This window comes from Heterostelium album, assembly GCF_000004825.1.
Source record: "Heterostelium album PN500 unplaced genomic scaffold PPL_scaffold14, whole genome shotgun sequence".
Taxonomy (NCBI): domain Eukaryota; phylum Evosea; class Eumycetozoa; order Acytosteliales; family Acytosteliaceae; genus Heterostelium; species Heterostelium album.
In genome coordinates this window covers 966,408-984,132 of record NW_008805076.1, presented here as the reverse complement: position 1 = coordinate 984,132, position 17,725 = coordinate 966,408, and the positions used below count along the sequence as shown (strand labels likewise).

The 17,725-nt window shown below is 33.4% G+C and overlaps 7 protein-coding genes across 7 annotated transcripts; 5 read left to right on the top strand and 2 right to left on the bottom strand.

Annotated features, from left to right (window-relative positions):
- Positions 1-83: 83 nt before the first annotated feature.
- Positions 84-1,148, bottom strand: PPL_10714 (uncharacterized protein; the record flags this gene model as incomplete). Its single annotated transcript, XM_020581481.1, has 2 exons — positions 84-679; positions 758-1,148. The coding sequence occupies 2 exons, from the start codon at positions 1,146-1,148 to the stop codon at positions 84-86; spliced, it is 987 nt and encodes a 328-aa protein (XP_020428268.1).
- A 704-nt stretch (positions 1,149-1,852) lies between these two features.
- PPL_10713 (uncharacterized protein) lies at positions 1,853-3,522 on the top strand (the record flags this gene model as incomplete). Its single annotated transcript, XM_020581480.1, has 2 exons — positions 1,853-1,866; positions 1,920-3,522. The coding sequence occupies 2 exons, from the start codon at positions 1,853-1,855 to the stop codon at positions 3,520-3,522; spliced, it is 1,617 nt and encodes a 538-aa protein (XP_020428267.1).
- A 72-nt stretch (positions 3,523-3,594) lies between these two features.
- On the bottom strand, positions 3,595-6,290 carry taf5 (transcription initiation factor TFIID subunit; the record flags this gene model as incomplete). Its single annotated transcript, XM_020581479.1, has 7 exons — positions 3,595-3,718; positions 3,820-4,235; positions 4,314-4,878; positions 4,968-5,078; positions 5,162-5,384; positions 5,715-5,786; positions 5,882-6,290. The coding sequence occupies 7 exons, from the start codon at positions 6,288-6,290 to the stop codon at positions 3,595-3,597; spliced, it is 1,920 nt and encodes a 639-aa protein (XP_020428266.1).
- Positions 6,291-6,566: 276 nt separating this feature from the next.
- On the top strand, positions 6,567-6,935 carry PPL_10711 (uncharacterized protein; the record flags this gene model as incomplete). The annotated part of the gene is made up of 1 exon (XM_020581478.1): positions 6,567-6,935. The coding sequence occupies one exon, from the start codon at positions 6,567-6,569 to the stop codon at positions 6,933-6,935; it is 369 nt and encodes a 122-aa protein (XP_020428265.1).
- Positions 6,936-7,090: 155 nt separating this feature from the next.
- Positions 7,091-8,889, top strand: PPL_10710 (uncharacterized protein; the record flags this gene model as incomplete). Its single annotated transcript, XM_020581477.1, has 4 exons — positions 7,091-7,407; positions 7,495-7,895; positions 8,001-8,352; positions 8,430-8,889. 4 exons carry the CDS (start codon positions 7,091-7,093, stop codon positions 8,887-8,889), a joined length of 1,530 nt encoding a protein of 509 aa, XP_020428264.1.
- A 572-nt stretch (positions 8,890-9,461) lies between these two features.
- PPL_10709 (uncharacterized protein) lies at positions 9,462-14,897 on the top strand (the record flags this gene model as incomplete). The annotated part of the gene is made up of 6 exons (XM_020581476.1): positions 9,462-9,602; positions 9,669-9,823; positions 9,900-10,788; positions 10,854-10,919; positions 11,005-11,172; positions 11,259-14,897. 6 exons carry the CDS (start codon positions 9,462-9,464, stop codon positions 14,895-14,897), a joined length of 5,058 nt encoding a protein of 1,685 aa, XP_020428263.1.
- A 474-nt stretch (positions 14,898-15,371) lies between these two features.
- lysS (lysine--tRNA ligase) lies at positions 15,372-17,465 on the top strand (the record flags this gene model as incomplete). The annotated part of the gene is made up of 3 exons (XM_020581475.1): positions 15,372-15,394; positions 15,787-17,225; positions 17,308-17,465. The coding sequence occupies 3 exons, from the start codon at positions 15,372-15,374 to the stop codon at positions 17,463-17,465; spliced, it is 1,620 nt and encodes a 539-aa protein (XP_020428262.1).
- Positions 17,466-17,725: the final 260 nt, after the last annotated feature.

Sequence of the window (17,725 nt, the reverse complement as noted above, 5' to 3'; positions counted from 1 at the left end):
ATTTTAAAAGTCAAAAAATAATTGTGAGAATTAATATTGTGTTTTTTTATTTAATTATAATTGAAAATGTTTTCTTTTTATAATTATTTGCAAGTTCCGATGGCTTCACAGATAAGGTTTGGTAAATTGAGCAGAATGGTACCGATTGAAACAGACCCAACAGTAACAACAGTGCTAATAAGGCCAGTGGCAACGGTAGATGCAGTAGCGGCAGCGAGATCGAACCAAACAACAAGATAGGCTGCAATACCACCAGCGGCAGCAGCTCCAAATCCAGTGGGAATCAATGCCAATAGAGCTACTGTGATTGCACAAGTTAGGAGTGTAATGATGATACCGAATCCTACTTGACACCACCAGCATCCCCAGGAAACAGATTGATCATGCTTTGTTGCAATTGTTGCGTGTGGTCCGTTTGCCTTCACTGCTGCCTTTAACTGAGTGAAAGAATCATTGTATTGATTCAACAAGATTTGTAGATTATTGGTAACATCGGTAGTAAAGAAATTTGCTGGTACACCAGAAGTCTTTAATTCAGAAATAGTTTGGGTGAGTGATGGAAGTTGTGGATCATCACCAGTTGTCAATCTCTTGAGTGATGAATCTTGTTGTGAAGTAACCCAAGACTTTACTCCAGTATTAACCGAAGTTACAACGTCTGGTGGAGTGTATGGTCCAGCTGGTATTTTTAAAGTTCAATTTAAAATATTTATTAATATTTTACAATGTTGTAATATTTTATAATTATTATACTTACATGCAGCAAATACCATATATCCTGGGAATGACATGATGTTGGAAGCTGGCAAAGTTGCTGGATAACTCTGTTGATTGTGAACCAAAATAGCATAGTAGGCGGCACAGGTCATTTGAGTTGGTGTGTATCTGTAATGACGAGCGGTGGTGCATGGAATGGTGGTTGTGTAGGTCAATGTCATGTTGGTATCATGATTGTCTTCCAAACAGTAAAGCATGATGGAAACGTTGGTTGTGTTATAGTTCTTAACCTTGACATGAATAATTCCAGCTCCAGTGTAATCAGGTACCTGGATGAATTTAAAGACCTTCTTGTTTGCCTTTGGAGTGGAAGCATCTTCAACATGTGAAGTGATTTGGGGAATATTTAATTTTACTGATGGAGTATCCATTTGTTGTTAAATTTATATATTAAAAGATAATTGTTGAATTGAATATTTGTTTTGTTTGTGATTTGAATTAGAAATTGGTTCCACTGTGTCATATTTATAGTTTTCAAAATAGGTTTGCCCCAAAATATTTTTCATTTATTTGCAAAAAACGAATCTAATATTAAATAATATCAAATTTGGTACATAAAGAATTAAAAAAGTTTGAATCTATTTTGCCCAATAGTAGGGTCTATCAAATTAATAAATCAAATTAATAAAAAACTGTGTATTACCAGTGTTTGTTGATTTTGAGGCAACCTATTATAGAAAATGCGAGGTCACACTTCATTGCCCATTAATCTACGAAAAATTCACTTTTTTTTTTTGATCAATGTTATCATCGGTGTTTGCGATATCCGAACACATTTTTGCTAAGATATTTGTCGATAAAAAAACAACAACATTTTCTAAAATGATATAATATCTAAAATAAATAACAAATATTATAAGTAGAAGATATACATAACAAAATAAATTTGAGCTCACAATACATGTAATTTATTTGTTTTTTAAAAATTCTACCACAGTTGAAAATACGTGAGCAAAGACAAAAAAAAAAAACAAAAATAAAGAAAAAAAAAAAAAAATTAAGTTTTGATTTTCTTTTACTAAAATAGTTGCTGTTTTTTTCACATTATTAATTGTATTTTATTATATTAAAAATTATGAAAAAGAGATTGTTAGTTAGACAGAAATAGTTTTTTTTTTATTTGTTTATTTTTTTTGTAATAGAATGATAAGATTACCAAGTTATATATTAGAGTATATCATTAGGCTCGCATTAAATCTAAGAGCGTTGACTAGACCTTCGAGCAGACATGACCACGAACGTCCGTTCAACTACCGTGAGATGCAGCAACAGCAACAACACTACAGCATACTGATTAATACGATCAACATTGCTAGTGTCTGTAAGAAGTGGAGAGAGATCGTACTGAAGAATCTGTATATACTCGAGCTGAATCCCTATGTACTCTATCAACTACGCAAATACAATGCCTCAAAGAATAATGCTTTCATTCGAGAGTTTGACACTGATCTTCTCGTAAAGGTATTAAAGCAATTCCCCTCAGTCAAGAGTGTTCACCTTTCTTTCTTTCATTTCGTAAGGTCAACCTACAACAAAGTAACACCATCATCATCATCAATACCACCATTATCACTTTCACAAACAACAACATCTTTAAACAACAATCATCATCCACAACAACAGCAACAACAACAACAACAGATGTTATTAATAGAACCAGTTAGTGACTACGCACCGGTTACATTGTTATCACAATCAAGATCACCCGTAATATCACCACATTCCTCGAGTATAGAAGATAGAATCAATTTAATTGCCGACGAAAACGAGATAGTGTCGATCACCTGCTTGGAGATTGTGTCGTGTGTCAACTTTAGATCGATTGGCTTTGTAAACTATCTGCTAAACTCTGTGTACCTAAAGACATTGGTCATCGATCATTGTAATCTACGTGACTCTGACTGCTCTATCATCGTACATGCCATCAAGTCGTCGTCTTCACTCAAGTCGCTCAGCTTGCGTAGAAACCAGCTGCAAGACGAAGGCGGCAAAGCAATCAGCGTCTTGATCGAAGAGAGCCCGCGTATCGCCGAGATCTATCTATCGAACAATATGATTGCACAGAACGGAACGCTCGCCATCACCAACGCACTGAAGCGCAACCAGTCGTTGACACATCTATCGCTCGATAATAACTACCTGTCGATGGATAGTGCACTCTCGCTGATCCATTGTTTCAGCACCAACAAGACACTGAAGCAACTAGACATCAGAGGTAACTACTTCCAATCGAGATTGTTGGTCGAATTTATCAACATTTCTATTCCACCCGACGTCAACATCCTCTTGGATAATGAAGTACCAATCAACTTTCTACAAAATCAACAATCTATAAAACAACAACAAACAAATAACCAACCAGTACAAGTTCAAGCTCAAGTACTACCTCAATATCAATCAATTCAGCTATCTCCATTACAACAATCACCACGACAATCACCTATATTACAATCACAATACTATCACAATAAAAATAATATAAATATGAATAACAATAATATTAGTAGTAGTAGTAGTAGTAGTAGTAATAATAATCATATATATCAACACCAACAACAACAACAAATATATATTCATAATCTTAATAACCTTAACAAACATACTATTCAACATTATACAAATAACAACACTATAACCGATAATGATCATCATCATTATCTTTTTAATTATAATAATAACAGCTTTTTTAATAATAGTCAACTTTTAATGGAATCAAAAAAAAGGAAACTAGAAACCTGTAAATGATCACATTTGATCAATTTGTAATAAAGAAGCTATATATATATTCTATCATTTACTTTTATTTTATTTTATTTTTTAAAAGAGTGATTTTTCAATTTGATATGGTCCCGATGATAATAAAAGATTTCTTCTTGAAAATGTAACATTGAATACTGGTGTTTGTTTTGTTGGATAAGTCTCTAGTAATTCAGGTGAAATGCTTTTTTTTGAACAAAAGAAATAAAACATATATGTTAATATTGTGTATTGACAATTGTTTAATTTAAAAAATAATAATAAATGTTATTTAAAATCTCTTACCGTTTTTGTTTTAGTCTTGCTTTTTTACTTGGTGTTTTGCTTACGGTATCTTCAATGTTGGTATTGGTAGAGGTGGAGCTGGCAGCATTTACATCCCAAAGTCTAACGGTGCAGTCGGCCGATGCCGAAGCAAGAATGGATCCATCCATACTGAAATCCAATGAATAAATAGTTTTGTTGTGTCCGTCCATCTTTTTAATCTTTTTTCCACTTCCAAGATCCCAGAGAATGATGCTGGTGTCTTCACCGGCAGTCGCTAAATACTTGCCATCTGGCGATATCGATACACTGTAAATGGGTGCACGATGTCCCATGAATATTCTCACACACTTTCCAGTGTGACACTCCCACAATCTTGCTGACTTATCACTTGATCCTGTTGCTACATAATTTATATTTGGATGGAATTTCACACACTACATAACATAAAACATATATATTAGTACAAACATTAAATAAATAGTTTGGTGATATTATTATTCATTAATAAATACATTGACATCTGAAAGATGACCGGCGAATATTCTCATTGGTGAGATATAGTTGGTACACCAGAGACGTGCTGTTTTATCGTGAGATGCAGTGGCAAAGTAGTATCCGTATGGACTGAAGTTTACATCCCAGATCGGGTAGTTGTGACCTTTGTAGCAAACGAGGTTCGACATTGTCTCGAGACTCCAGAGCCGAGCGGTATTATCTTCGGAGCACGACATGATAAACTGATTGTCAGGACTGATCGAACAGCCATAGACAGGTCCACAATGTCCAATGAATGTACGGAATTCAGAATCCATTTTCTGCTGTGTAAATGTTGACTTTCCTGTTGGCATGCTAGATGCAGTGGAGGTTGTCGATGCCGACAATGACAAAGATGCATTCGTACCAGTCGAAGCAGAGGTTGATTCAACACCACCACCACCACCAACATTATCTTTTGTACCGCTTCCACTATTTGAATTTCTTTCTGCTATTTCCTTTAGATTCCACATTCTAATAGATGAATCATCGAATCCACCAACAACAATACTTGCATCCTTTGATATTTCTACACTATTTAATCTATAAATATATATATATAATGAAAATAATAGAGTGTTGTTAATATAATATTAATATTAATATTCTTTATATTATTGATATCTATCTACCCTTGATATGTATTAAAGAAAGTATAACAACAAATGGATGGTAATGAAGATGATGATAATGTTACACATCTTGATATATCATTATTTAACTCTGTTTCAAAGGCGTCACTACTAAAATAATGATAAAGATAAAGATGTTAATAAAATAATAATAATAATAATAACACTGTTTAATATGATATATTTATAGTTACAATTTAGGTAAAGGTACATTTGATTTCGATCTACTCATTCTCTCGGCATCTTCTCTTGTTTTCTTTTTCTTTAACTTCTTTTTTTCATCCTCAACAGAGTCTTCATCTTCCTCTGTCTTGAATAGACCAGTCATTATAGGTGTAGAGTTTACTCCACTCGTATCGATTTCAGATTGACCTGACAATGATTCATCATCTATTAAACCTGGTCTTGTATTTGTAACTAATTATAAAAATAACACGTGAATGTTAATAATTAATTACAACGACGACGAAATCCTTTTCAAAAGTATTAATTACCTTTAATATTGAAATATTGATTTATAATACTGATAATCAAAATAAACTTTGATTCATGTAAGAACGACATTAACAGCTCGAATGAATACGCACACATCTTTAAATTCCATCTGTTATTTCTAAATGTGCTAGCCAACTATTTATAATATAATTAAGATATCAGTATTAATAAACAACAATAAATGATACATTACTAGATAGATGTTTTGTAACATACTTCATTTTCTTTTTAGATGATCAGAGTTTCTAATACCTCTCAATAGCTTTAAGTCATCGTCGTAGAAATCTTCATGTTCAGGTCCTAGTTTCTCCATTAATTCAAATGCTATGAATAATAACGAAACAAACAATAAAAGTTAGTAACTTTTACAAACATTGATCTAATTTAGATATTAAAAAATATAGATATAGATACTCTACCTTCATTAGGATAACCTTTTGATATTAGATCTATGTAGCAATGTACGAATATAGGGTAGAGAATAGAGAGGAACTCTTGTTTGTAGATATCGAGTGACAGATGTATCCAATTCCTCAGTTTCTCGTAGGACTCTAGATACTTCTGTGGGTTCAGATACTCCTGTTGATTATAGAACAACAGGTACTGAGCGATATTCGATTGGTCGAGTTCAATCGATGCAGTCTCACCACGTCTGATATCTACGACATTCGATTCCTGTTTAAATATATTCTCAGAGTTGGAGTAACCTCGCTTCTTGAGATACTCCAACACCGCTAGATCTATCTCTTTCTCCTTTAGATGGTGACCATTGCTCTGACTTGCATCTTTATCTTTATCTTTTTCTTTTTCTTTATCCTTGCTTGACATAACTACCTAATAATCGACTTAGTCTAATTTTAAATAAACTATATATTTCTTTTTTTTTTTTTTTTTGCTCTATTCTTATTTCAAACGATCGAATGACTAGATTTACAACATATTAATTGATAATTTTAACTATAATGAATATGATTGACATAAATTGATCATCACTAATCTGATATAAAAAGAAAAAAAAAAAAAACAAAAACCCTCTTTTTTTTTTTTTTTTTTATCACAGAAATTGTTGATTGTTGTTAATTAAGAGATGAATCAGAGTCAGCCATGGAGATTATACAACTGATACTCGACAACCACCGATTCTTCAATGAAAGTACTATCGGTGATATTATCACCTATTCATTTAAAACAGGTAATATAAAGTTGATAGATTATCTATTAGCTTGTAGCTTTAGAAATTGTAATCAATCAAAGATAGCAATCAATTATGCATGTAAACATGGTCTCAACATGGTTAAACTCTATATTGATAAGTTTTTATACGATAATACCGCAATTTCAACATCAACAATCAAAATGATCATCGAGCAAAACAACATGGAGTTACTTAAATACATGCTAGATCGCTATTATCGTGTACCTGACCCCATGTTAGCTCGGATAAATTTCAAATTTAAAGTAAAATCTTATTAAATAAATATCTTTAAGATTAAAAAAGTTCAATGTAACAATCAATAAAAAAAAAAAAGACATCAACAACATTATATTATATTTTCTTATTTATGATAGTATTATACACAATTCAATTATTATAGATTTAAGGAATATTGATTATAATAAAATAAATAATGTATAAAAAGTTAATATCAAATAATACTTTATATCTACTGCTTATTTTTGTAATTTTACATATTGTTGTTGGAGAAGATACTATAGTAGTAAACATTGACAATGATAATAATAAAGACAATGTTACCCCAATGCTCGAAAAAGCACATGACACCACACAAACATTTTCAAAAGAGCATAAATATGATCACCTGAAAGAGGATCTACAAAAGAATTCGATGAGGAGATACTATAAAGTAGATAGATTACAGTCTAATCAGACATTGGTCATTGCCGAACTAGAGAAACGTGGTCTAATAGAGTCTAAGAGATCAAAGTATGTATCAGTTTTTATAAGACTTCTAAAAAAGTATATTTGTTTTAACTTTTTTATTTATTTATTTATTTATTTATTTAATACTAGTAATTTTAATTTTAAATGGGGATGGTCATGGGAAACAATGTATGTTGTAAATGACTATCAAATTGTAAATCATTTCCCAACCTACGATGAAATAGGAACGAAAAGTGGATTGACTAGAAATCTAAATAGACTGAGAAAAGAACAACCTGACTTGCATATTGAATCATTCTTCCCAAGGTCATACGTTCTATCGAACCCAAACGAAAAGAATAGTTTTATCATCGATTTCAATAGACAATCACAGCAACCTCACGACACCAATCCCATCAACCACCACCAACTCAACGATATCGATACACTCGAACAATTTGGAATTACAACCAATGTCGATACTCTAGTTTATCCTGAACAACCGTCAATCGATGGAAATGAAAATATTTGGATTGTAAAGCCATCAACAAGTATGTATAATTAATTAGAAAAACAATAATGATTAATATTTAAAAGTAAAAGTATTAACTATAATATTAATTGTTTTTTTTTTTCAATAATTTATATATTTTTAGTGGCAAGAGGAGTTGGTATTAAAATATTTAAAGATCTAAAGAGTCTATTAAATTATTCAGAGACATTCAATAATGAATTCATTGTACAGAAATATTTGGAGAAACCATTGTTGATTATGAAGAAAAAGTTTGATATTAGACAGTTTGTTTTGGTGAAGAGTTTGAATCCATTGGTCATATTCCTCAATAAAGACAATTATCTACGTTTCTGCAGTGTCGAATACTCCACCGCAAATATCGACGACAAATTTGCACATCTCAGCAACCATCAAGTCCAAAAGGAGTTCACCGAAGAGTTAACCATTCCATTCAATCAATGGTCACTTTCACAATTTAAATCATATCTAAAAGAGTAAGAACATAATTATTAGGTTTATTATTCTTTAATTTTTATAAAAAAAAACTATTAACTAACTCATATCTTTAAAGAAATAATCAAGGTAAAGATATTTGGAACGATATAATTTACTCTAGAATAAAGGATTTGGTTATAAAGACAATCAAGTCGTGGCCCCAGGAAGGACATAGAAAGAATAGTTTCGAGTTGCTTGGATTCGATATCATGTTGACAGAAGACCTTCAACCTATTTTGATAGAGGTCAACACTAATCCAGGTCTACATTTAATTACCGATATAGTAAAAGTTCATCATCCAAATGCTATAAGAGATCTATTTAAAGTTGTATTAGATAATCAAGATAGATGGAACAACAACAAAAATAATGACAATAGCTATCAGTGGATAAATGATCAAAGTAAACAACAAAAAACACAACTCTTTGGTGCATGGGATCCAATATATATTGGTGAATACGATCCAAACATTAAACAATTAGAAATCAAACCAAAGAAAAAGAGATTCTCTATTGAACCTGCATTAAATAAATAAAAATAATTGCTACTAGTAAATTTAGTTAATCATTCGAATATAAAAAGAAAAATCATTGTTAATTTAAAAAAAACCACATTTGGTTGTGGTTCCCTCCAAAAAACAAAGGTGATTTTTATAATTATTAAAATGATAAACTTTCATGGACTTTGAATTTATAATATGAACAATAGGTGTGTTAATATGAATAAAAATAATAGCAGTAGTCAATTTAATGTATGTGTGTTAGTGTGTGTTATTGTGTTACAAATCTAATTTAAATTGAAGTTAGAATACAATCACTTATCAACATAAATATTACTTTTATGTTTTATTTAGTAAAGAGAAGGTACACTACTTTAGCTGACAAAGCACTGTGCATTCTCACATAAAATGTCATATAATCAATCACACACACACACACAATAACAATGATTAAATTAAATCATTGTTATTTTAATTAATGTAAAAAGTACAACTTTTGGTCAATATATTTTCTTCAATATATATTTCTTTATTATTATATATATAATTATATAAAATAAACAAATAATACTATTTCTTAATCCATTTATATATTAGAACATTAATAAATGGCAATGAATAGTTTTATTAAATTTATATTGTTTATTGGTACCTTATTATTGTTATCACGTTTGTCATTGGCTTGGACAGAAGGTCAACATTTAGATATTCATGTAGTGCCTTTTACATTATTTAAATCAAATGAGATAGTAAGTAGTTAATAAAATAAAATAAAATAAAAAACAAATTTCTAATATAAATAAAATATTTAACAGGATAATGAAAGAATAATAAACAATGCATATCAATTATTATCACAAGATATTCATTCGAATATAAAAAGAAAAATCATTATTCCTGAAGTTTACAATTTCAAGTCTTGGTGGAATAAAATTTCTTCGCAAACCACAATCTCCAGTAAAGTTAAACAGTATGTAAAAAGAAAAAAAAAAAAAAAAAAAACTAACCTTTTATTATGTTACTAACATTTAATAAATAATTAATAGATTGGTTAAAGATGGTCATATTGAATTTGTAAATGGTGGTATGACAATAATGGATGAAGGTTTGATTGATTACAACGAGTATATTGATCAATTGGTGGACGGTGTCAAATTCATTACAAAGACATTCCATGTGAAACCAAAGAATGCTTTCAATATCAATAGCTATGGTCATTCCGAGGGAATTGCATACGTTCTTGCTTCGATGGGTATTGAGAATATGGTTGTCAACCGAATCTCTCGTGAGATCAAGAATCAAATGAGTTCCAATAAGCATTTGGAGTTCCTTTGGAAAGAATCACACAGTCGCCACACCAATACCTCCTTCAGTATCTTTACTCATGTCACCCCGAATGACGAGATTGGAATTGGTCAGTCGTGTGGTCCCGATCCAGAGGTGTGCAAACTGTTTACTTTTGTCGACAAGTCGGTCAGCGATGTCAGCGAACAACAATTGAAAAAGATGGCACATCAACTACTCGACCAACACCGTTCGAAAGCCTTGGGATTCCGTACCAACCAACTACTGATTCCTTTTGGTGATATCGAATTCTTCAAGGACATGGAGTATGCCTCAAAGATGATCAATTTCTACGAAGCGATGTTTGATGAAATCAACTCTAATCCATCGCTAAAGACATCGATCCGATGGAGTACACTTGCCGATTACTTTAGAGGTGTTCATCACTCGCAATACCCAATTGGATTAGCACCAGTCAAGACATTTGGTGACGCCGAGTTGTCCGAGCAAAACCATGAACAAGTTCCACCAGGATCCCCAATCATCCCAGACTCTAGAGAATTTAATATTTACCGTGGTGATTTATTCTCCTACGGTAATATTGAAGAAGAATATTATACCTCTCATTATTCATCAATTTCAGATATTAGAGTATGTTATTACTTTTTTATTTATTTAATATTTATTTTCTAATTTAATTATTGTAAATAATTTAGATATTAGTAAAAAATACTACAAATATTATGAAATCTATTGAACATTATCATTCAATGTTACAAAATGTAAGTAATATATTATTTATCCTTATTCTTTTTTTTATTTTCAAATTTTAATTCTTTTACTTTTAAAAAAATAAAATAATTAAAGAATATTGTTGATAAAGTAAAAGATTTTAATACAATTGATGAATGTAAACAAAGTATTTATCTTTTCCAACGTGATCAATCATTAATTGGAATGGGTACAAAAGAACATTATCAAACTATAATGGATAATATGAGAAATTGTCAATCAAACTTGACAAACTCATTAAGTGTAAGTGTAAACTTTTTATTTTTAATTTTATATTTCATAAAATAACTAATTAACGAATAATTATTCCTATTATTTTATTATTACAGAGATTAACAAATATTGGAATTTCTTGTAAAAAACCAATTGAAATTAAATTGGAAGGTGAAGTTTCCAATGGTGCACCAAAACCAACCATTGAAATATCAGAGAATTCTGACCAGTCATTGGTATTCTATAATCCTTTGGAAGTGAAGAGAGAAGAGGTCTATCGACTCTTTGTCAATACACCAAAGGTTATGGTTCGCAACCATTTAAATACACCGATTGTCGCTCAAGTCAATCCGGTGTGGTCCGATACCGATACCTCTATTATTCCAGAAGCCAGCATCTATGAACTCTTGTTTTTCGTTGAAGTCAATCCACTCGGTATGTCCACCTACAAACTCCAATACTCAGAGTCACCAGACACCACCATTCCAGCCACCTCTACAATCCTCACCACTAGCTATCTCTCAATGGAAACCAGTGATTTCGAACCGTTCGTTATCAACCAAGTAAGAATCGGTTCACAGGAGCTGAATCTTGAGAACTCAATGTATCGTTTGCGTTTGAGACATACCTCTGGCTCAATGGAACGTCTTTACATCAAGGGTAAGGAGATTGAGATGCCTCTGATGAGTCAGAACATGTATTACGTTCACTCGAGCTCCAATGCAGCGGTGCCAATTCTTCCACCGGGAGAGGTTCAACCCATTAAACAACCAACCATTCTAATGCGTCTAATCAAAGGTCCAATCGTACAAGAAATCATTTCCTACAAAAACTCTACACTCAGTCCATTTAGAAAACAAAATATTCAACTAATCAACTGTATGGATGCGCTGAAGCATGAGTGCACCGATGTCTCCAAGACCATACTTTTCGCCACCACTGTCGAGAAGAATGATTATACACATGATCCAATTGTCAGATTCTCTATTAATCCAACAACATCGTCCGATCTCAACAAGAAAGTTGTCTACTACACCGACAAGAATGGAATTTCACTTGTCCAGAGAAAGATCTCACAGTTCCAGAGTTATAAAACGAAATTCTATCCAATCTCTGCAATTGCCTATATTGGTGAATCCAACTCTGTCTCTGGATTGAAACTGGGTGTGTTGACAAGAATTCCATTGGGTGTGGCCGGTGTCAATGAAGGTATCCTCGATGTCATGGTTAGAAGTCATCGTATGGCAACCAACGAAGGTCCAATTACTATTCCACTCTGGCTGACCATCCAACAAGGTATGGAGATGTCATCACCACAATTCCCATTCCAACTGGTAAGAACTATCCAATCACCATTGATCTCTGCATCAATTAAATCGGCTGCATCGGAATGCGCTGGTTCCTTCCAACCGAATATACACATTCCATCGAATCTCCAAATGATTTCTCTCGGTCCACTCGAAGACGACGTAAACTACCTGAGATACCTCAACACTGAACATTCACGACCAGTCAGTATTGAGTTGGCCAAGTTATTCCCAGCATTCGATGTCGATCATGTATTCACCTCGGACTTGACATTGGTTCAATTTTTGGATGGCAATAATATGTCGATTGTCTTGCCACCCGGTAGATTGACAACGATGATCGCCAAACTCAAATACCAACCATCTAAAGTCAAAGAGCAAAATGAAGTTGATTCAGTACCCAAGTCATTCACTCAGCAATTCCAAGACACTGAAGTGCGTGTCAAGCAACAAACTCTGGCCAAAGATCTCAATTTGAAACAACAGAGTTTCGTTCCAGACAACGCACCACCCAAGTTCAATTCTCCACACGTCAAAGGTCCATATGAAAACATTATCAATAATAACAATCAGCCAGTTGAAATGATACCGGTCATCGAAAGTGGAACTGAGACCAAAGAACGTAGAATCCAAGATCAACTCGCCGGCAAAGTCAATGAGAATGAAGTTGCCACTGAACACCATGTGGCTGTCAAGAATCAACAACATTCCAATAAGAAAGTAGATCCGGCCAAGGAGTATATTAAACAGCAGCAACCACAAGCATTCAACCAGAATGCTTTCAACCAGAAATCAGTCAACCAAGGTCCACTCAGTAAGGATGCCATTAAGGACCTCTTTAAGACTCATATCGATCCAAATGCAGCTCCCGAGGCACAAGAGCACAACCCAGAGATTGAGAAGCAAAAGGCCAAAGACCTGATGGAAATTCAAAAACAAATTCTAGAGAGAAAGAAATTGGAAAAAGAGAAATTAAAAGAGAAGAAAGTTGAGAAGGAGGTTCATGATCAACAAACAAATTTACAACAGCAACAACAAATTCAACAACAACAACAACTCATCCAACAACTTCAACAACAACAACAACAACAAAAACCAATCCAACAACTTCAACAACAAGATAATAATCAACAATTATTACGTCAACAACAATATCAACAAATTCTACAACAACAGAATCAAATGCAAGCAAAAGAAATGTCTTTAAATAACCTAAACAAAAATAATGAAGTAATTAGTAATAATAATAATAATAATAATGAATATCAATCCAATCCATATATCAAAGTCAATGAAAACTATGATAAGATCAACAATGAATTGGTTTCAAGGAGATTGATTGATGGTCAGCCAAAACAAGAAAAGATCAATATTCAAATGGATGACAAGGCACTGGACTGGTTGAATCTCAATAAACAATCAGAGATCAAGGAGATGGAGGAGTTGAAGAAGATCAAGTCTGCCTACTCTATGTTACAGCAAGATCTTATGCTCCAAAAGATGTCGATGGAAGATGTAAAGATGGAGAGAGACAGAATGTTGGAACAACTGAGAATGAGCATCAAGTCACATGAAGAGTTAAAGATTCAACACCAAGTGAATCTCGATCTACTCTCCAAGACTAGAGATGACATGAAGCGACTACACTCACAGTTTGAAGCACAAAAGGAACAACAACGTTCACAGAAGGAAGAGTTGAATAGCTACTATCGTAAGCAGCTCGATGAGAAACAACAACAGCTCAACGATCTTCAGAAACAGAGTAAGGACACCAAGGAGATCGGTGTAATGGCAGCCAAGGAGAATCTTTTCAACATGGTGCGTGTCAAGGAGTTGGAAGATGCAATCAAACCAACACCAGGACTGTTTGGACGACTCTTGGAGAAGCTATCCAAGATGGATATCATGCCAAACGAGGTGACCACTCCACCAAAACCGTTGCTGCCACTTGAGAAGATATTGAATGCCATCGAATCCGATATCAACATGCGTATTCGAGGCATGAAACAAGAGATTCAAACTCTCATGAAGAAACCACCCAACCCCGGTAAAGTGACCGTACGTGAGTTGCACATCAAGAGATTGAGAGAGCAGCTCGATCTCATTGAGGGCATGCGAAAGCAGATCGCCGAGAATCCAGAGGTGGGAATGCTAGAGTTGGAGGATGTTTACGATGGCGAGATCCTGCTGGGCAGAAAAATGCAGCCTGGCTACCCAAGAAAGTTTGACGCAACTAAATCGGGAGATGACTACTTCTACGTGTTTATTGCACTCGCTATTGTTCTGATGGTTGTCTACGTGTTCTGGGTATACACAAGACGTCGACATCAACACAAAGACTACAAATCACCAATTCACACCTCGGTATCAGGTCACCCCAACAACCCTGTTAAATCAACACTCTCATACTTTAGTGGTATTTCACATCAAGAAAGTAAAGTTGAATAGATAGATAGATAGATAGATAAATTAAAATTTTATGAATATTACAACAAATTAAAAAAATTTTCGACAGAAATAAAAATATTTTTACATATTAGATTTAATAATTTTTCTCATTTTTCATCTCTAAAAAAATAAAATAGATTGTGTGTATGTGTGTTTGAATTAATCATTATTGTTAAATACACAAGAATTATTCTATTCTTTTTAGAATTATAATATCTTGATTATTTCTATATGTGTAACGTTGTGGTATCATATGAATTGGGGTCGTGCACGACCAACAACAATCTTCATCGGTTGAAAAAAATTTTTTAAGTTTTTCTTTTTTTCTTTTTTTTTTTTTTTTTAACGAAAAAAAAATTGAGTTCATAACTAAATTATAAACAGAAGGTTCGAAACCAATTTTTTTATTCTATTTATTTATAAAAATACTTACTTTATACTTTTGTATAATTATACTTTTGTTTTTGTAGTAAAATGCCACCAAAGCCATCAGGAATGTATGTATATTTATGAATAACCAAATCTTCCACAGACTCCATTTAAAATCATCATTAAAGATATCTTAAGTTTAGCATTTTAATAATAATAATAATAACAACATAATCAATCATAATAATAAAATAGACATAAATTTAGTTTTAATAATGGAATTAACAGCATTTCGAAAAATAATATCGAAATCACGTTTGATTACCACTTTTTAATTCAGATTTATCAGATATATCGACAAATTCTCACAAACGAATAAGAATAAAAAAAATGATTTGCAAACAGATAATATCTAAAGGGTTTTTTGGAATTTGATTTGGAAAAAAAAAACAAAAATCGATTATTTTATTAAATTTGCAATATTAATATAAAAATAATAATATTTATAAAATAATTATAGTAAGAATGAAGAGGAGGATTTCAATCCAGCCGCTTACTTGGAGAATCGTACCAAGCAGTTGAATGATGCAAAGACTAATGGTACTGATGCATGGCCACATAAATTCCACGTTTCAACTACAATTGCAGAGTTTGAAAAGACCTATTCACACTTGACCATTGAAGACGACTCGAACGCTCAACCAGAGATTAGCATTGCTGGTCGTGTTCTCTCAAAGAGATTGAATGGTAAGCATTTGGCATTCTACGATATCGTTCAAGACGGTGTCAAGACTCAATTGTTTGTCAACAGAGGCAACATGGGTGACAGTGTAGACCAAATCAACGATTTGTTGCGTCGTGGTGATATCGTTGGTGCCAAGGGTAGACCAGGTCGTGCAAAGACCGGACAACTCTCTTTGTTCACAACAGAGGTTGTACTCCTCTCGCCATGTCTTCATATGTTGCCAAAGCCAGGTCAAGGTTTGACCGATCAAGAGACCAGATTCCGTCAGCGTTATCTCGATATGATCGTCAACAACAATGTAAAGCGTAACTTTGTTATTCGTTCCAAGGTTATTCAAGGAGTTCGTCGTTATCTCGATAACTTGGGATTCGTCGAAGTCGAAACACCAATGATGAACATGATTGCTGGTGGTGCCGCAGCCAAGCCATTCGTCACCCATCACAACTGTTTGAACTTGAATTTGTTCATGCGTATCGCTCCAGAGCTCTACTTAAAGCAACTTGTCGTCGGTGGTATGGACCGTGTCTATGAGATTGGAAAGCAATTCCGTAATGAAGACATCGATCACACTCACAACCCAGAGTTTACAACCTGCGAGTTCTATATGGCATACGCCGACTACAACGATTTGATGACCATCACCGAAGAGATGTTGGCTAGAATCGTTGAGGATATTCACGGATCCAAGAAGATCAAGTATCATCCAGATGGTCCAGAAGGAAAGGAAATCGAAATCGATTTCACCGCTCCATGGCGTCGTATCGATATGATTTCCGAATTGGAATCACACATCGGTAAGATCCCAACTCCATACTCCTCCGACGAATGTCGTCTCTTCCTCGCCGAGAAGTGCAAGGAATTCAAGGTAGAGTGCAGCGCTCCACAAACCACTGCTCGTCTTTTGGACAAATTGGTCGGTCACTTCTTGGAAGTCCAATGTATCAACCCAACCTTTATTATCAATCATCCAGAAATTATGAGTCCATTGGCCAAGCATCACAGAACCATCCCAGGTTTAACTGAGAGATTCGAATTGTTCATTAACACTCGTGAAGCCTGTAACGCCTACACCGAACTCAACAATCCATTCACTCAACTCGATAGATTCGAAGAGCAAGCCAAGGCCAAGGCAATGGGAGATGATGAAGCACAACTCATTGATAATGTTTTCACTACTTCACTTGAATACGGTTTACCACCAACTGGAGGATGGGGTAAGTACAAATATAAAAAAAAAAAAAAAGGTTGGAAGTGTTTTTAATATACTAATCTTTTTAATTTAATTATAATAATTAGGTCTGGGAGTAGACAGATTCGTTATGCTTCTATGTGACGTTTACAATATCAAGGAGGTTATCTTATTCCCAGCAATGAAGCCAGTCAAGAATGAAGAATCACCACAAACACCAACTACAACCACAACTACTCCAACTCCAGCTCCATCTACAAACTAAAATAATTAATAAAAAAGAATCTTGATTCTTAAAAAAAAAAAATCATGCGGATACCTTTACAAACACATTTATTTGAACAATAGATTCTGATTCAGATACATCTACGAAACAAAATAGTTTTTGAAAGTGTGTTTTGTAAACTCTATAGGTTAGTTCAAGTATAGAATTTAAGAACGATATATCTTTGTATTTAGAATGATAATAAGAATTTTTGTAGGTGAATATTCTAAAATTTTCTAAGATTAAATGAAATAATTTGA